Genomic DNA, 17,221 nt, shown 5'->3' with positions numbered 1-17,221 from the left:
TGGGATAGCAATACTTATATCAGAGAAAATAGACTTTAAAACAAAAACTGTAAGAGACAAAGACATTACTTAATGATAAAGGAATTAATCCGAGAAGATACAACAATTATAAATGTATATGCACCCAGCATAGGAGCACCTAAATATATAAGGCAAATATTAATAGACATAAAGTAAGAAATTGATAGTAACAATAATAGTAGGAGAGTTTAACACCACACTTACCTCAATGGACAGATCATCTAGACAGAAAATCAGTGAGGAAACACTGGTCTTAAACAACACATTACACCTACTTGGGCTTAATTGACACATATAGAACATTCTGTCCAAAAACAGCAAAACACACATTCTTTCCAAGTGCACACAGCACATTCTCCAGGACAGATCACATGCTGGGCATAAAACAAGCCTCAGTAAATTTAAGAAAAATTGAATTCATGTCAAGCGTTTTTTCTAACCACAATGTTATGAGGTTAGAAATCAACTATAAGAAAAAAAAATCCAAAAAACACAAACACTTGAAGGCTAAACAATATGCTACTAAACAATGGATTACTGAAGAACCAAAGAGGAAATTAAAAAAATACTTGGAGAAAAAGAATATTTGAAGACAAATGAAAATGAAAACACAGTGATTCAAACTCTATGGGATCCAGCAAGAGCAGTTCTAAGAGTAATGTTTATAGTAATAGAATTTTACCTCAGGAAACAAGGAAAATATCAAACAAACATTACACCCAAAGGACCCAGGGAAAGAAAAAACAAAACCCCAAATTAGTAGAAAGAAAGAAATCATAAAAATGAGAGCAAAAATAAGTGAATCAGAGATAAGGAAATAATAGAAAAGATCAATGAAACTAAGAGCTAGTTCTTTGATAAGATAAACAAAGCTGATCACTTTTATCCAGACTAATCAAGAAAGAAAATCGGGCTCAGATCAATAAAATAAGAAAAAAGGAAAAATTAAACAGGTAACACAGAAATGCAAAGTTCATAATAGACTACTATGAACAACTATATGCCAGTAAAATGGACAAACTAAGAGAAACAGGGAAATTCCTAGAAATGCACAGTCTCCCAAGACTGAACCAAGAAGAAATAGAAAACATGAACAGAACAATTGCCAGTAATGATATTGAAAATGGAAGTTTTAAAACTTCCAACAAACAAAAGTCTAGGACCAGATGGCTTCACAGGTCAATTCTACCAAACATTTAGAAAACTCTTCCAAAAATTGCAGCAAAAGGAACACATCCAAACTCATTCTGTAGGTCAACAATCACCCTGACACAAAAGCAAAGATATCACAAATGAAGAAAATTACAGGCCATTATAGCTAATGAACATAGATTTAGAAATCACAATTTAACAAACTGAATTCACCAATACATTGAAAGGATTATACACATGATCAAGTGGGATTTATTTCAAAGATGCAAGGATGGTTCAGTATCTGGAAATCAGTGTGATACACCAGGATAACAAATTGAAGAATAAAAATCATATGATTATCTCAATAGGTACAGAAAAAGCTTTTAACAGTATTCAACATCCATTTATGATAAAACCTCTCAACAAAGTGGAAACATACCCCATCATAATAAAGGGTATGTATGACAGGCCTACAGCTAACATCATACTAAGTAGTGAAAAACTGAAAGCATTCCCTCTAAAATTTGGAATAAGACAAGGATGCCACTCTTACCACTTTTATTCAACATAGTGTTAGAACCCCTAGCTACAGTAATCAGATACAAAAAAGAAATGCAAGGAATCCAAATTCAAAAAGAAGAAGCAGAATTGTCTCTCTTTGTAGATAACCATCATACTATCTATAGAAAATCCTAAAGATACTTCCAAAAAAGCAATTGTTAGAAATAATACAGTACAATTGCAGGATACAAAATTATACAGAAACCTATCACCTTTCTATATGTTAACAACAGACTATCAGGAAAACAAATTACGAAAACAATCCCACTTAACCATCACATCAAAAAGAATAAAAAAGAATGCATTTAACTAAAGAGGTAAAAGACCTGTACTCTGAAAGCTAAGAACCTAATGAAAGATATTGAAGATATTGAAGAAGTTGGAAAGATATACTGTGCTCATGGATTTGAAGAATTTATATTGTTAAAAATGATTATACTAAAAATAAAGACTATGCTATGCATTCTACAGAGGCAATGCCATCCCTATCAAAATACCAACAATGATGGTTTTTTTTTTTTTTTAACGGAACTAGAACAAATAATTCTAAAATTTGTGTGGAGACATAAAAGATGGCAGAATGGCCAGAACTATCTTGAGAAAGAAGAACAAAACTTGATGTATTACGCTACCTCATTTCAAGCTATACTACAAAGCTGCAATAGTCAAAACAGTATAGTACTGTCAAAAAAAAATAGACACATAGATCTGTGGAATGGAATGCATGCATGCTTAGCCTTGTCCAGCTCTTTGTGACCCCATGGGCTGTACCAATCTCCTTTGTCCATGGGATTTTCCAGGCAGGAATGCTGGAATGGGTTGCTCTTTCCTCGTCTGGGGGATCTTCTCAACCCAGGGATCGAACCTGTGTCTCTTGTATCTCCTGCATTGGCAGGTGGATTCTTTACCACTGAGCCACCTGGGAAGCCCATGGAACAGAATAGAGAGTCCAGAAATAAACCCATGCTTATATGGTCATATGACAAAGGAGGCAAGAATATACAGTGGGGAAAAAAGCTGTCTTTTTCCCTTTCCACTAAATGGTGTTGGGAAATCTGGACAGCTAAGTGCAAAAGAATCAAACTGGATTACTTTCTCACACCGTGGACACAAATAAATTAAAAATGGATTAAAGATTTAAGTATAAGACCTGAAACCATAAAATGTCTAGAAGAAAACATAGTATGCTCTTTAACATTGGTATTGATAGTTTTTTTGGATATGTCTCTGGCAAGGGAAACAAAAATAAACAAATGGGAGTGCATCAAACTGAAAAGCTATTGCTCAGTGAAGGAAATTACCAATAAAATGAAAAGGCTGCCTACTGAAAGGGAGAAGATATTTGCAAACAATGTATCTGATAAGGGGATAATACCTACAATGTGCAAAGAACTGATAAAACTTGGACATCTAAAAAACAAACCACAATGGAGTATTACTCAGCCATTAAAAAGAATACATTTGAATCAGTTCTAATGAGGTGGATGAAACTGGAGCCTATTATACAGAGTGAAGTAAGCCAAAAAGAAAAACACCAATACAGTATACTAACATATATGGAATTTAGAAAGATAGTAATGATAACCCTGTATGTGAGATAGCAAAAGACACACAGATGTATAGAACAGTCTTTTGGACTGTGGGAGAGGGCAAGGGTAGGATGATTTGGAGAATGGCATTGAAACATATATAATATCATATGTGAAACAAATTGCCAGACCAGGCTCAATGCATGATACAGGATGCTCGGGGCTGGTGCACTGGGATGACACAGAGGGATGGTACGGGGAGGGAGGTGGGAGGCGGGGTTCAAGATGGGAAACGTGTACACCTGTGGTGGATTCATGTTGATGTATGGCAAAACCAATACAGTATTGTAAAGTAATAAGCCTCCAACTAAAATAAATTTATATTAAAAAAACCAACTATAAAGTGGACACAAGAACTGAATAGCTGTCTTTCCAAAGAAGACAGACAGATGGCCAACAGGCACATAAAAAAAGATACACAATATCACTATTTGTCGAGGAAATGCAAGTCAAAACCACAGTGAGAGATATTACCTCATACTTGTCAGAATGGCTGTTGTCCAAAAGGCAAGAAATTAACAAGTGTTGGTGAGGATGTAGAGAAAAAGGAACCCTCCTGCACTGTTGATGGGAGTGTAAATTGGTGCGGCCACTATGGAAAACAATAGGGAGATTCGTCCAAAAATTAAAAATAGAACTATCGTATTATCAGCAGTTCTACTCCTGGGTATTTATCTGAAGAAAACAGAAACACTAATTAGAAAAGGCACATGCACCCCTGTGTTCATTGAAGCATTATTTACAACAGCCAAGATATACAAATAACCTAAATGTGCATCAATAGATAAATGGATAAAGAAGATGTGATATGTATATACACACACACACACACACACACACACATGAGTATTACTCAGCCATAAAAATGAAGGAAATCTTGTCACTTGCAGCAACATTGATGGATCTAGAGGATGTCTTGCTAAGTGAAAAAAAAAAGAGAAAGACAGATATTGTATGATTTCACTTATATGTAGAATCAAAAAAAGAAACATAATAAAGCACTAACAGAGATACAGATACAGAGAAGAAATATATGATTGCCAGAGGAAAAATGTTGGGGGTAGGACAGAAATAGGTGAAAGAGACCGAGTTACAGAATTCGAGTTGCAATGTAAAAGAGTCGCAGGTATGAAATATGCCATGTTGTGAATATATAGTTGTAACTATATAATGTCTTTGGATTTTAACATATGATAACTAAGCTTATTGTTTGTTATCATTTTGAAATGTATAGAAATACTGAGTTCCAAAGAATAGCAAGGAAAGGTAAGAAAGGCTTCTTAAGTGAACAATGCAAAGAAATAGAAGAAAACAGTAGAACAGGAAAGACTAGAGATCTCTTCAAGAAAATTAGAGCCACCAAGGGAACATTTCATGCAAAGATGGGCACAATAAAGGACAAATGGTATGGATCTAACAGAGACAGAGGATATTAAGAAGTGGCAAGAATACACAGAAGAACTGTACAAAAAAGGTCTTAATGACCTGGATAACCATGATGTTGTGATCACTGACCTAGAGCCAGACATCCTGTAATGTGAAGTCAAGTGGGCCTTGGGAAGCATCACTATGAACAAAGCTAGTGGAGGTGGTGGAATTCCAGCTGAGCTATTTCAAATTCTAAAAGATGATACTGTTAAAGTGCTGCACTCAGTATACCAGCACATTTGGAAAATTCATCAGTGGCCACAGGACTGGAAAAGGTCAGTTTTCATTCCGGTCCCAAAGAAGGGCAATACCAAAGAATGTTCAAACTGTTGCACAGTTGCACTCATTTCAGATGCTAGCAAGGTAATGTTCAAAAACCTTCAAAATAGGCTTCAACAATACATGAACCAAGAGCTTCCGTATGTACAAGCTGAATTTAGAAAATACAGAAGAACCAGAGATCAAATTGCCAACATCTGTTGTATCATAGAAAAAGCAAGAGAATTTCAGAAAAAATTCTGCATCATTGACTGTGCTAAATCACTAAGCACCGGTGGCTGCAAGAGCTGGCTCACTAAGCACTGGAATGCAAAAGTAGGAAGTCAAGAAACACCTGGAGTAACAGGCAAATTTGGCCTTGGAATGCGGAATGAAGCAGGGTAAAGACTAATAGAGTTTTGCCAAGAAAATGCACTGGGCATAGCAAACACCCTCTTCCAACAACACAAGAGAAGACTCTACACATGGATATCACCAGATGGTCAACACTGAAATCAGATTGATTATATTCTTTGCAGCCAAAGATGGAGAAGCTCTATACAGTCAACAAAAACAAGACCCGGAGCTGACTGTGGCTCAGATCATGAACTCCTTATTACCAAATTCAGACTCAAATTGAAGAAAGTAGGGAAAACCGCTAGACCATTCAGGTATGACTTAAATCAAATCCCGTGTGATTATACAGTGGAAGTGAGAAATAGATTTAAGGGCCTAGATCTGATAGATAGAGTGCCTGATAAACTATGGAATGAAGTTTGTGACATTGTGCAGGAGACAGGGATCAAGACCATCCCCATGGAAAAGAAATGCAAAAAAGCAAAATGGCTGTCTGGGGAGGCCTTACAAATAGCTGTGAAAGAAGAGAGGCGAAAAGCAAAGGAGAAAAGGAAAGATATAGGCATCTGAATGCAGAGTTCCAAAGAATAGCAAGAAGAGATAAGAAAGCCTTCTTCAGCGATCAATGCAAAGAAATAGAGGACAACAACAGAGTGGGAAAGACTAGAGATCTCTTCAAGAAAATTAGAGATACCAAGGGAACATTTCATGCAAAGATGGGCTCAATAAAGGACAGAAATGGTCTGGACCTAACAGAAGCAGAAGATATTAAAAAGAGGTGGCAAGAATACATGGAAGAACTGTACAAAAAAGATCTTCACGACTCAGATAGTCATGATGATGTGATCACTAATCTAGAACCAGACATCTTGCAATGTGAAGTCAAGTGGGCCTTAGAAAGCATCACTATGAACAAAGCTAGGGGAGGGGATGGAATTCCAATTGAGCTGTTTCAAATCCTGAAAGATGATGCTGTGAAAGTGCTGCACTCAATATGCCAGCAAATTTGGAAAACTCAGCAGTGGCCACAGGACAGGAAAAGGTCAGTTTTCATTCCAATCCCAAAGAAAGGCAATGCCAAAGAATGCTCAAAGTACCACACAATTGCACTCATCTCACATGCTAGTAAAGTAATGCTCAAAATTCTCCAAGCCAGGCTTCAGCAATACGTGAACCGTGAACTCCCTGACGTTCAAGTTGGTTTTAGAAAAGGCAGAGGAACCAGAGATCACATTGCCAACATCCGCTGGATCATGGAAAAAGCAAGAGAGTTCCAGAAAAACATCTATTTCTGCTTTATTGACTATGCCAAAGCCTTTGACTGTGTGGATCACAATAAACTGTGGAAAATTCTGAAAGAGATGGGAATACCAGACCACCTGACCTGCCTCTTGAGAAATCTGTATGCAGGTCAGGAAGCAACAGTTAGAACTGGACATGGAAAAACAGACTGGTTCCAGATAGGAAAAGGAGTATGTTAAGGCTGTATATTGTCACCCTGCTTATTTAACTTATATGCAGAGTACATCATGAGCAACCCTGGACAGGAAGAAACACAAGCTGGAATCAAGATTGCCAGGAGAAATATCAATAACTTCAGATATGCAGGTGACACCACCGTTATGGCAGAAAGTGAAGAGGAACTAAAAAGCCTCTTGATGAAAGTGAAAAAGGAGAGCGAAAATGTTGGCCTAAAGCTCAACATTCAGAAAATGAAGATCATGGCATCTGGTCCCATCACTTCATGGGAAATAGATGGGGAAACAGTGGAAACAGTGTCAGACTTTATATTTTTGGGCTCCAGTATCACTGCAGATGGTGACTGCAGCCATGAAATTAAAAGATGCTTACTCCTTGGAAGAAAAGTTATGACCAACCTAGATAGCATATTCAAAAGCAGACATTACTTTGCCGACTAAGGTCCATCTAGTCAAGGCTATGGTTCTTCCTGTTGTCATATTAGGATGTGAGAGTTGGACTGTGAAGAAGGCTGAGTGCCGAAGAATTGATGCTTTTGAAGTGTGGTGTTGGAGAAGACGCTTGAGAGTCCCTTGGACTGCAAGGAGATCCAACCAGTCCATTCTGAAGGAGATCAACCCTGGGATTTCTTTGGAAGGAATGATGCTAAAGCTGAAACTCCAGTACTTTGGCCACCTCATGAGAAGAGTTGACTCATTGGAAAAAACTCTGATGCTGGGAGGGATTGGGGGCAGGAGGAGAAGGGGACGACCGAGGATGAGATGGCTGGATGGCATCACGGACCCGATGGACGTGAGTCTGAGTGAACTTTGGGAGTTGGTGATGGACAGGGAGGCCTGGTGTGCTGTGATTCATGAGGTCGCAAAGAGTTGGACACGACTGAGCGACTGAACTGAACTGAACTGGAAGTTGGTGATGGACAGGGAGGCCTGGCGTGCTGCGATTCATGGGGTCGCAAAGAGTTGGACACGACTGAGCGACTGAACTGAACTGACTGCGCTAAAAGCCTTTGTCTGTGTGGATCACCAGAAACTGGAAAATCTTAAAGAGATGGGAATACCAAACCACCTTACCTGTCTCCTAAGAAACCTGTATGCAGGTCAAGAAGCAACAGTTAGAACCAGACATGGAGCAATGAACTTGTTCCAAACTGGGAAAAGAGTATGTCAAGGCTGTATATTGTCACTCTGCTTATTTTACTTACATGAAGACTACATCATGTGAAATGCTGGGCTAGATGAATCACAAGCTGGAATCAAGATTGCTGGGAGAAATATCAAAAACCTTGAAATTTGCAGATGATACCACCCTAATGGCAGAAAGCGAAGAAGAACTAAAGAGCCTCTTGATGAAAGTGAAAGAGGAAGAGTGAAAAAGCTGGCTTAACACTCAGCATTCAAAAAACAAAGATCATGACATTTAGCCCCATCATTTCATGCAAAATAGATGGGGAGAGGTGGAATCAGTAACACGTTTTATTTTCTTGGGCTCCAAAATCACTACAGACAGTGACTCCAGCCATGAAATTAAAAGATGCTTGCTCCATGGAAGAAAAGCTGTGACAAACCTAAACAGTGTATTACGAAGCAGAGATACCACTTTTCCAACACAATCCATCTAGTCAAAGCTGTGGTTTTTCCAGTAGTCATGTACAGATGTTAGAGTTGGACCAGAAAGAAGATTGGGGCTTCCCTGGTGGCTCAGACAGTAAACAATCTGCCTGCAGTGCGGGAGATCTGGGTTCGATCCCTGGGTTGGGAAGAGCCCCTGGAGGAAGGCATGGCAACCCACTCCAGTATTCTTGGCTGGAGAGTCACTATGGACAGAGGAGTCTGGCAGGCTGTAGTCCATGGGGTCTCAAAGAATCAGACATGACTGAGCTACTAAGTACAGTATAAAGACAGTTGAGTGCCGAAGATCTGATGCTTTTGAACTGTGGTGCTGAGAAGACTCTTGAGAGTCCCTTGGACAGCAAGGAGATCAAACCAGTCAGTCCTAAAGGATATCAACCCTGAATGTTCATTGGAAGGACTGATGCTGAAGCTGAAGCTCTAGTACTTTGGATACCTGATGCAAGCAGCCAACTCACTGGAAGACCCTGGTGCTGGGTTAGACTGAAGGCAAAAGGAGAAGGGGTCACAGAGGATCAGATGGTTGGATAGCAACACCTACTTAATGGACATGAGTTTGAGCAAACTCTTGGAGATAGTGAAGGACAGGGGAACCTGCTGCAGTCTATGGGATCTCAAAGAGTCAGACATGACTTAGTGACTGAACAGCAATGTGTTGTGCAACAGAAACTAACAAACTCTCATAACAAACTCATAATGTCAAAACAGACTCATAGAAAAAGAGATCAGAGAGCTGGGGTTGTAGGGAGGGATGATTGGATGAAAGTGGTCACAAAGTACAAACTTCCAGTTATAAGATAAATACTAGGGATATAGTGGACAACATGATAAATATAATTAACAGTGCTTTATGTTATATATGAACATCATTGAGAGTAAATCCTAAGAGTTCACATAAGGGGAGAAAAGGTATTTGGTTCAGCTGGCAGCAAAACTTTCAATTTAGCCAGTTTGTCTTTAGCTCCAGATGTGTGTGTGAACCTCTAAACAAATCTGTGCCAGGATCTTGTCTATAAATGGAAATAATAATAATGGTATCTTCATAGAGTTTTTGCATGGTTTAAATAATATCCCATAAATGAAGCACTTAGCACAGTGAAGTGACTGGAATATTGTGTATTATGAAGTCCACAATTATTTGCTATAGATAATAACTTCAAAATATATACTGTCATTTATACTCTTACATTTTTAGATCCTATAATAAGCCAGTGAAAATAGCATGCATACTCTGATCCCAACAGATACAAAAATAGATGCCCAGAAGCTGGGCCAGTCCCTACCTCATCACACCCAAGAAACAGGAAAAGATTAAGAGTACCTTTTCCCTAACCTGTTACCTCTGCCTCAGCTACAGTCTTCTCCTTTCTTCCTTGTCTGAACATAGATTATATAACACCCTACTTCTGCCCAGGAATCTCAGATGTGTATTTGATATACTTAGCTTTATTTCATTTGAAATAAGGTGATCTTTTTATACTATAACACTTACATTTCATATGGTAGCAAATTTTATGCTTTTGTATATTTTTTCCCTAGGTCTGATAACAATTTTTGAATGAAGTGACATCTCTTTTGTGCCTATGTTGTAGCTTTTATGTGTCATTCCTCTTCTGTTTGTTTTCATATTGTGAATAATGTCTGGGTATCATAAGTTAAATCATATTTTTTTTATAGAAGCATCACTCTGAGAATAAGGGCCTAGATAAAGTGATGGAGACTCAAGCCCAAGTGGATGAACTTAAAGGAATCATGGTCAGAAATATAGGTATGTTTCATGACATACTCTGCATGTATGTGGGCAAAAATGATATTAGATTACTTGATTGGGGTCAGATCATTCTGGAGAAACTGAAATAGCACTTCTTTATTCTTAATATTGGAAGCTAATTGTCAGCTGAGTTGTGGATATTTCTTATGTCTAATACTGCCTGCTGTATGAATGGTTTCTTTGAGCATTTATGACTTTCTTCATTCTAAATTGGTTAGTTTAGGGACTTCCCTGGAGGTCCAGTGGTTAAGACTTCTTCCAATGCAATGGATGAGGGTTCAGTCCCTGTCTGGAGAGCTGAGATTCCACATGGCTTGAGACCAAAAAACCAAAGCATAAACCAGAATCAGTGTTGTAACAAATTCTGTAAAGATGTTTTTAAAAAATAAATACATTAGTTTACTTAGCAAAACTTATGTCAAAGACCCTTAAATAGTTCAGCAGTTTAGAATAATTCAATTTGGGCTAGAAATACCCAGATAGTCATTATCAGTATAGATACTTAGAGTATAACTCTTTGACCTCCTTATAAAGTTTGTAGCTCTTGACTGAAAGAAATAATTGGATCAAAAAGCTGTTGTATTCTTCAGGAAAATGAACTGTGACATAAATTCCATTGGCCTGTGTTTTGTCAAGAACCTATATAGCACATTAAAATAATCCAAGAAAATACATCGTTTATTTTTTTGATTGATTATAATGATGGTATTTAGATTTAGGATGATGTTAATTTTTTACTAGCTCCAGTTTTCACATTGTAGTTCTTGGGCTAGCAGCATCAGCATCTTCTGGGTTCATTTCAGTTCAGTCACTCAGTCATGTCTGACTCTTTGTGAACCCATGGACTGCAGCACGCCAGGTTTCCCTGTCCGTCACCAACTCCCGGAGCTTACTCAAACTCATGTCCATCGAGTTGATGATGCCATCCAACCATCTTATCCTCTGTCATCCCCTTCTATTCACTCTTTCAATCTTTCCCAGCATCAGGGTCTTTTCCGTTGATTCAGTTCTTTGCATCAGGTGGCCAGAGTATTGGAGTTTCAGCTTCAGCATCAGTCCTTCCAATGAATATTCAGGACTGATTTCCTTTAGGATGGACTGGTTGGATCTCCTTGCAATCCAAGGGACTCTCAAGAGTCTTCTCCAACACCACAGTTCAAAAGCATCAATTCTTCAGTGCTCTGCCTTCTTTATGGTCCAACTCTCTCATCCACACATGACTACTGGAAAAACCATAGTTTTGACTAGACTGACCTTTGTTGGCTTCATGTACCAGGTTTTTCAGCTGGAAACTGGCTTTAAGAAGCATTTCACCTGACTTCTCCAGGACCAAGCTGTTTCCTTAGAATTGATTGTGATTAACTTGCAAGCAGTTTAAATTGAGCTGTTTGAATAGTAAAATGTTTGAGCTGTTTAAAATCATTTTTTAAACTCTAGGGAAAAACCTCTAAGAATTGAGATCCCAGTTATCTAAATATTTTGAGGGTGCTCCCCCCAACAGGGTTCCAGCTGATTTTATGTTTAAAAGCAATGGTCCTTGCTCATGTGTCTTCTAACTATATGGACTGACTTGCCCAATGGCCAATGGGGAACTTTTGAAATTCTCAAACTTAATTTCCTTAAAGCCAGACTTAATTACAATAGCTCAAAAATTTCCAGACCTGAGTGGAATGCTTATTTCATTTGGTATTTTGGGGCTGCCCAAGATTATCAGGAGTCTCCCTAAAATTGCCTCTCTAAAATAAAATTTTTAAATGAACTGAAGCGAACAGTGAAAGATATAATGGCTCCCAAAGCTTAGGCTCTTCCTTGGCTTTTTTTTTTGTTTTGGGCTCTGCCTCCAGTGCCATCTCATCTCTCTCCCTCTGCTCTTTGTGGCTGGACTCTGCAACTGGCCACCATCTTCCCACTTCCTTTCTGTTAGGGGAAACACACTGACTGAAACTGCCCACCCTGGCCAGGCACCATAGTAACTGTTTGCATGAGTTGTTTTACAACAGGAGGTCCTGGTAAGGAACACGGAACTAATAAGCCACCACCAGCTGGAAGAGTTTGGGAAAGGTGACAGCATGTGTCAAACCACCTCCTAGAATCCTTCTCGCTGGCATCCATCTTGGCTGAGCAATGTATGCACCACCGGGAAGGACTCTGAGTCAGAATGACTGGCCAAAGACAACCCAGAAATTAATCCCATCCTCTGGGAACCTGTTAGAAATGCAAATTTTCAGGCCGCACCCCAAGCCAACTGAATCAGAAACTCTTAGAGTGGGAAATCCGTGTTTTCACAAACCCTCCAAAGGATTCTAATGCATATTCAAGTTACAGAACCACTCTTATATATATCTTGTAAGAGGAATGTCTTACATACAATAAATTCTTTTATAAAATTGAACAAAAATTAGTACATAAATGCTTTATAAAATGTTTGCCTTCAATGTCATTTTATAAATGTCCACTTATAATTTTGAATTTACTATTTAAATTACTTTTACACTTACTATTAGAACACTTAAAAGTAATGAAAAGATGTTTTCAAAATTTACTGTCTCACCATCCTAAAGTTTATTTCCATTTACTTTACTTTAAATTTTTATTCATATGTTTACATAGTTGAAAGTCATATTTTATATTCAGTTTTATGGAGGCAGTGTAATATAGTAATTGAGATTTGGAGTCATATAAGCCTGAGTTTGAATCCTTATTTCACTTCCTACCTTCTGGTAGGCCTTCATCAACCCTCTAACCTCTCTGATCTTCATCTGCAAAAAAAAAAGGAGATAATAAAACCTAAGTTTACCAGGATAAAAAAGGTAATATATATATAAAATACTTTGTACAGTGCTTGACACATCGTAAGAGTTGAATTATTATTAGTTTAGTCTGTTTTATGCTTGTGCAGTATTTCTTTGAGTTATATTACAGTTTACCAATTATGTACTTCTGTTGGACACTTTGGTTATTTAGAGAAGTATTACTCAGAATTTAAGGAGCTTGCTCCAGAATATAAGTCAATGCTGTGCTTCCTTCATGGAGAACATCTTGCTATGAAATCAATTCGACTGAACAGTATATTTGGAGACTTAGTTGATCAGTAGCAGACACTCTTATGTAGCACTGATTTAGAAGTTTCTGTTATAGTAAGTACTGTTATAAATATTTTTATGCCTATTATTTTTTCTTGGGCTTCTCAGGTGGCACAGGGGTAAAGAATCTGCCTGTAAATGCAGTAGGTTCAGGAGACAGGGGTTCAATCCCTGGGTTGGGAAGATCCCCTGGAGGAGGAATGGGAACCCACTTCAGTATTCTTGCCTGGCAAATCCCATAGACAGAGGAGCCTGGTAGGCTACAGTCCATGAGGTTGCAAAGAGTCTGACACAACAACTGAGCATCATGCTTATTTTTCTTGTTTTGTTGAGATTAATTCCCAGAAATGGGATTAATAATCAAAAGGCAGAAACATTTTTACATTTCTTAATATGTATGTCTCTTGGTTATTTGAAGGGATTTTCTTTCATTGATATTAATTTTAATTGTTATGTCTAGATGCAGACTAGAGAACCTAGTGAAAAACTACTAATATTTTTCTCTCTTTTTGGTCACCAAATATATTTATTTTGCTTGAAAGTGGAAGCAGCCACCTGCTGAAATATTATTTATTGCAGATGTGTAATGTTTCCAGAAAATGAACCTTTTTAATCAACGCCTCTTAAATGGCTTATTTTTAGAATTATAGAAATAACAAATTTAAAATGTAGGAAAAACATATTTAATCTTCTCCCTTTGCTTTTTAGCAGCTTTATTGAAATGCAATTCACATACCATACAATTCATCCTTTTAAACTATACAATCCAACTGTTTTTACTATATCCATAGAGCTGTGTGACAATCATCACAATCAATTTTATAACATTTTCATTATTCCCAAAAGAAATCCTGTACCCATTTACAGTCACTCCCCTTTTCTCTTCAACCTCCAGACCTAAGCAGCAATTAATTTCCTTTCTGTGTACATGTATTTGCCTGTTCTTGACATTTCATATAAATGGAGTTATATAAAACATGGCCTTAGTGATTTTGAAGTATATAATACAATATTATTGACGATGATTAGTATACTGTACACTAGATGTCCAGAACTTATTAATTTTCTAGTTGCAAATTTATACCCTTTCACAGCATCGCTCCAATTCCTTTTCCCTCCCGTCTTGGTACTCACCATTCTGGTTCAGCAAGGTTTACATTTTTAGATTCCACATATGATTAACATCATACAATATTTGTCTTTCTTTGACTAGCTTATCTCACTAAGCATGGTGCCCTCAAGATTCATCCCTGTTGCAAATGACAGGACTTCCATCTTTCTCATGGCACAGTAATATTCCACTATATATATGCACCATGCCTTCTTTATCTATTCATCCGTTGATGGGCACTTAGTTCATTTACATATCTAGACTGTTGTGAATAATGCTGCACTAAACATGGGAGTACAGATATCCTTTCAATATCCTGCTTTCATTTCCTTTAGATAGATACCCAGAAATGCAGTTGCTAGATATATGTGTTAGTTATAGTTTTAATTTTTTAAGGAAACTCCATGCTGTTTTTCTTAGTGATTGAACCAATTTACATTCCCGCCAGCAGTGCATAAGTCTTCCCTTTAATCCATATGCTCATCAATACTTATGTCTTATCTTGTTGTTAGTTATTCTAATTGGTATAATGTTGATATCTCATTGTGGCTTTTATTTGCATGTTCCTGTTGATTTGTGATGTTGAGCATTTTTAATGTACCTGCTGTCCATTTGTATATCTTCTTTGGAAAAATTCTATTCAGTTCCTCTGCCTATTTTTAAATCAGATTTTTTTTTTGTTGAGTTGTATTAATTCCTCATATGTTTTGGATGATAAACCCTTATCCAGTACATGGTTTGTAAATGTTTTCTCCCATTCTATAGGTTACATTTTCATTTTGTTGATTGTTACTTTTCCTGTCCGGAAGCTTTTTAGTTTGATGTAGTCCAGCTTACAGATTTTGCTTTCATTGCTTGTGCTTTTGATATCCTAAGTATCATTGCAAAGACCAGTGTCAAGAACTTTCTTCCTATATTTTCTTCTAGGTGTGTATTGGCTTCAGGTCTTATGTTTAAGTCTTTTATCCATTTCATATTAATTTTTGAGTGATGTATATTGGGGTTCAGTTTCCAGTTTCTGCATGTGGTTATCCATGGGATTTTCTGAACACCATTTTTTGAAGAGGTTATCCTTTCCCTCATTGAGTATTCTTGATTCTCTTGTCAAATCTTAGTTGACCACATGCATGGGGGTTTTATTTCTGGTCTTTCAGTTTTGTTCCTTTGGTCCATGTATATATTTTTGCCAGGAATACTGTTTTAATTACTATAGCTTTATTAGTATAGCTTGAAATCAGGAAGTGTAATGCCTCTGTCCTTGTTCTTCTTTCTCAGGATTTCTTTGGCTATTTGGCATCTTTTTTAGTTCTGTACACATTTTAGGATTTTTTTTTCTATTTCTCTCAAAAATGCTATTAGAATTTTGATGGAGATTGCATTGAATCTGTAGGTGACTGGCTAATATGAACATTTTAGCTATTAATTTTTCTGATCCATGGACATAGGATATATTTCCATTTGTTTGTATCTTTAATTTCTTCCATCAAAGTCTTGGAGCACACGGATCTTTACTTCCTTGTTTTTTTTTTCAATATTTGTTTAAACTGGATATTTCTTTTTTTACAGTTTTATTTATTTACTTTACAATATTGTATTGGTTTTGTCATACGTTGACATGGATCCACCATAGGTGTACATGTGTTCCCCATCCTGAACCTCCTCCCACCTCCCTCCCCATCTCATCCCTCTGGGTAATCCCAGTGCACCAGCCTCAAGCACCCTGTATCATGCATCAAACCTGGACCAGTGATTCGTTTCACATATGATAATTTACATGTTTCAATGCCATTCTCCCATAACATCCTGCCTTCACCCTCTCCCACAGAGTCCAAAAGACTGTTCTATACATCTGTGTCTCTTTTGCTGTCTCGCATACAGGGTTTTTGTTACCATATTTCTAAATTCCATATATATGTATTAATATTCTTTATTGGTGTTTTTCTTTATGGCTTACTTCACTCTGTATAATAGGCTCCAGTTTCATGCATCTCATTAGAACTGATTCAAATGTATTCTTTTTAATGGCTGAGTAATATTCCATTGTGTATATGTACCACAGCTTTCTTATCCATTCGTCTGCTGATGGACATCTAGGTTGCTTCCATGTCCTGGCTACTATAAACAGTGCTGCGATAAACATTGGGGTACACGTGTATCTTTCAATTCTGGTTTCCTCAGTGTGTAGGCCCAGCAGTGGGATTGCTGGGTCATATGACAGTTCTATTTCCAGTTTTTTTTAAAGGAATCTCCACACTGTTCTCCATAGTGGCTGTACTAGTTTGTATTCCCAACAACAGTGTAAGAGGGTTCCCTTCTCTCCACACCCTCTCCAGCATTTATTGCTTGCAGACTTTTGGATAGCAGTCATTCTGACCGGCGTGAAATGGTACCTCATTGTGGTTTTGTGATAATGAGTGATGTTGATCATCTTTTCATGTTTGTTAACCATCTGTATGTCTTCTTTGGAGAAATGTCAGTTTAGTTGTTTAGCCCACTTTTTGATTGGGTCGTTTATTTTTCTGGAATTGAGCTGCAGGAGTTGCTTGTATATTTTTGAGATTAATTCTTTGTCAGTTGCTTCGTTTGCTATTATTTTCTCCCATTCAGAAGGCTGTATTTTCATCTTGCTTATAGTTTCCTTTGTTGTACAAAAGCTTTTAATTTTAATTAGGTCCCACTTGTTTATTTTTGCTTTTATTTCCAATATTCTGGGAGGTGGGTCATAGAGGATCCTGCTTTGATTTATATCGGAGAGTGTTTTGCCTATGTTTTCCTCTAGGAGTTTTACAGTTTCTGGG

The 17,221-nt window shown here is 37.5% G+C and overlaps 1 protein-coding gene across 2 annotated transcripts in view; it reads left to right on the top strand.

Moving 5' to 3' along the window:
* Positions 1–17,221, top strand: part of VAMP7 (vesicle associated membrane protein 7) — an 87,725-nt gene that overhangs the window by 29,159 nt on the left and 41,345 nt on the right. For both annotated transcript variants that reach the window (XM_040265560.1, XM_040265559.1), the window contains exon 5: positions 10,136–10,226. In XM_040265560.1, coding sequence (XP_040121494.1) covers positions 10,136–10,226 — 91 coding nt within the window. The remainder of the gene's footprint in view (positions 1–10,135; positions 10,227–17,221) is intronic.

Source organism: Oryx dammah, unplaced genomic scaffold, assembly GCF_014754425.2.
Source record: "Oryx dammah isolate SB20612 unplaced genomic scaffold, SCBI_Odam_1.1 HiC_scaffold_23, whole genome shotgun sequence".
Classification (NCBI taxonomy): domain Eukaryota; kingdom Metazoa; phylum Chordata; class Mammalia; order Artiodactyla; family Bovidae; genus Oryx; species Oryx dammah.
This window is presented reverse-complemented; position numbering and strand designations above follow the sequence as displayed.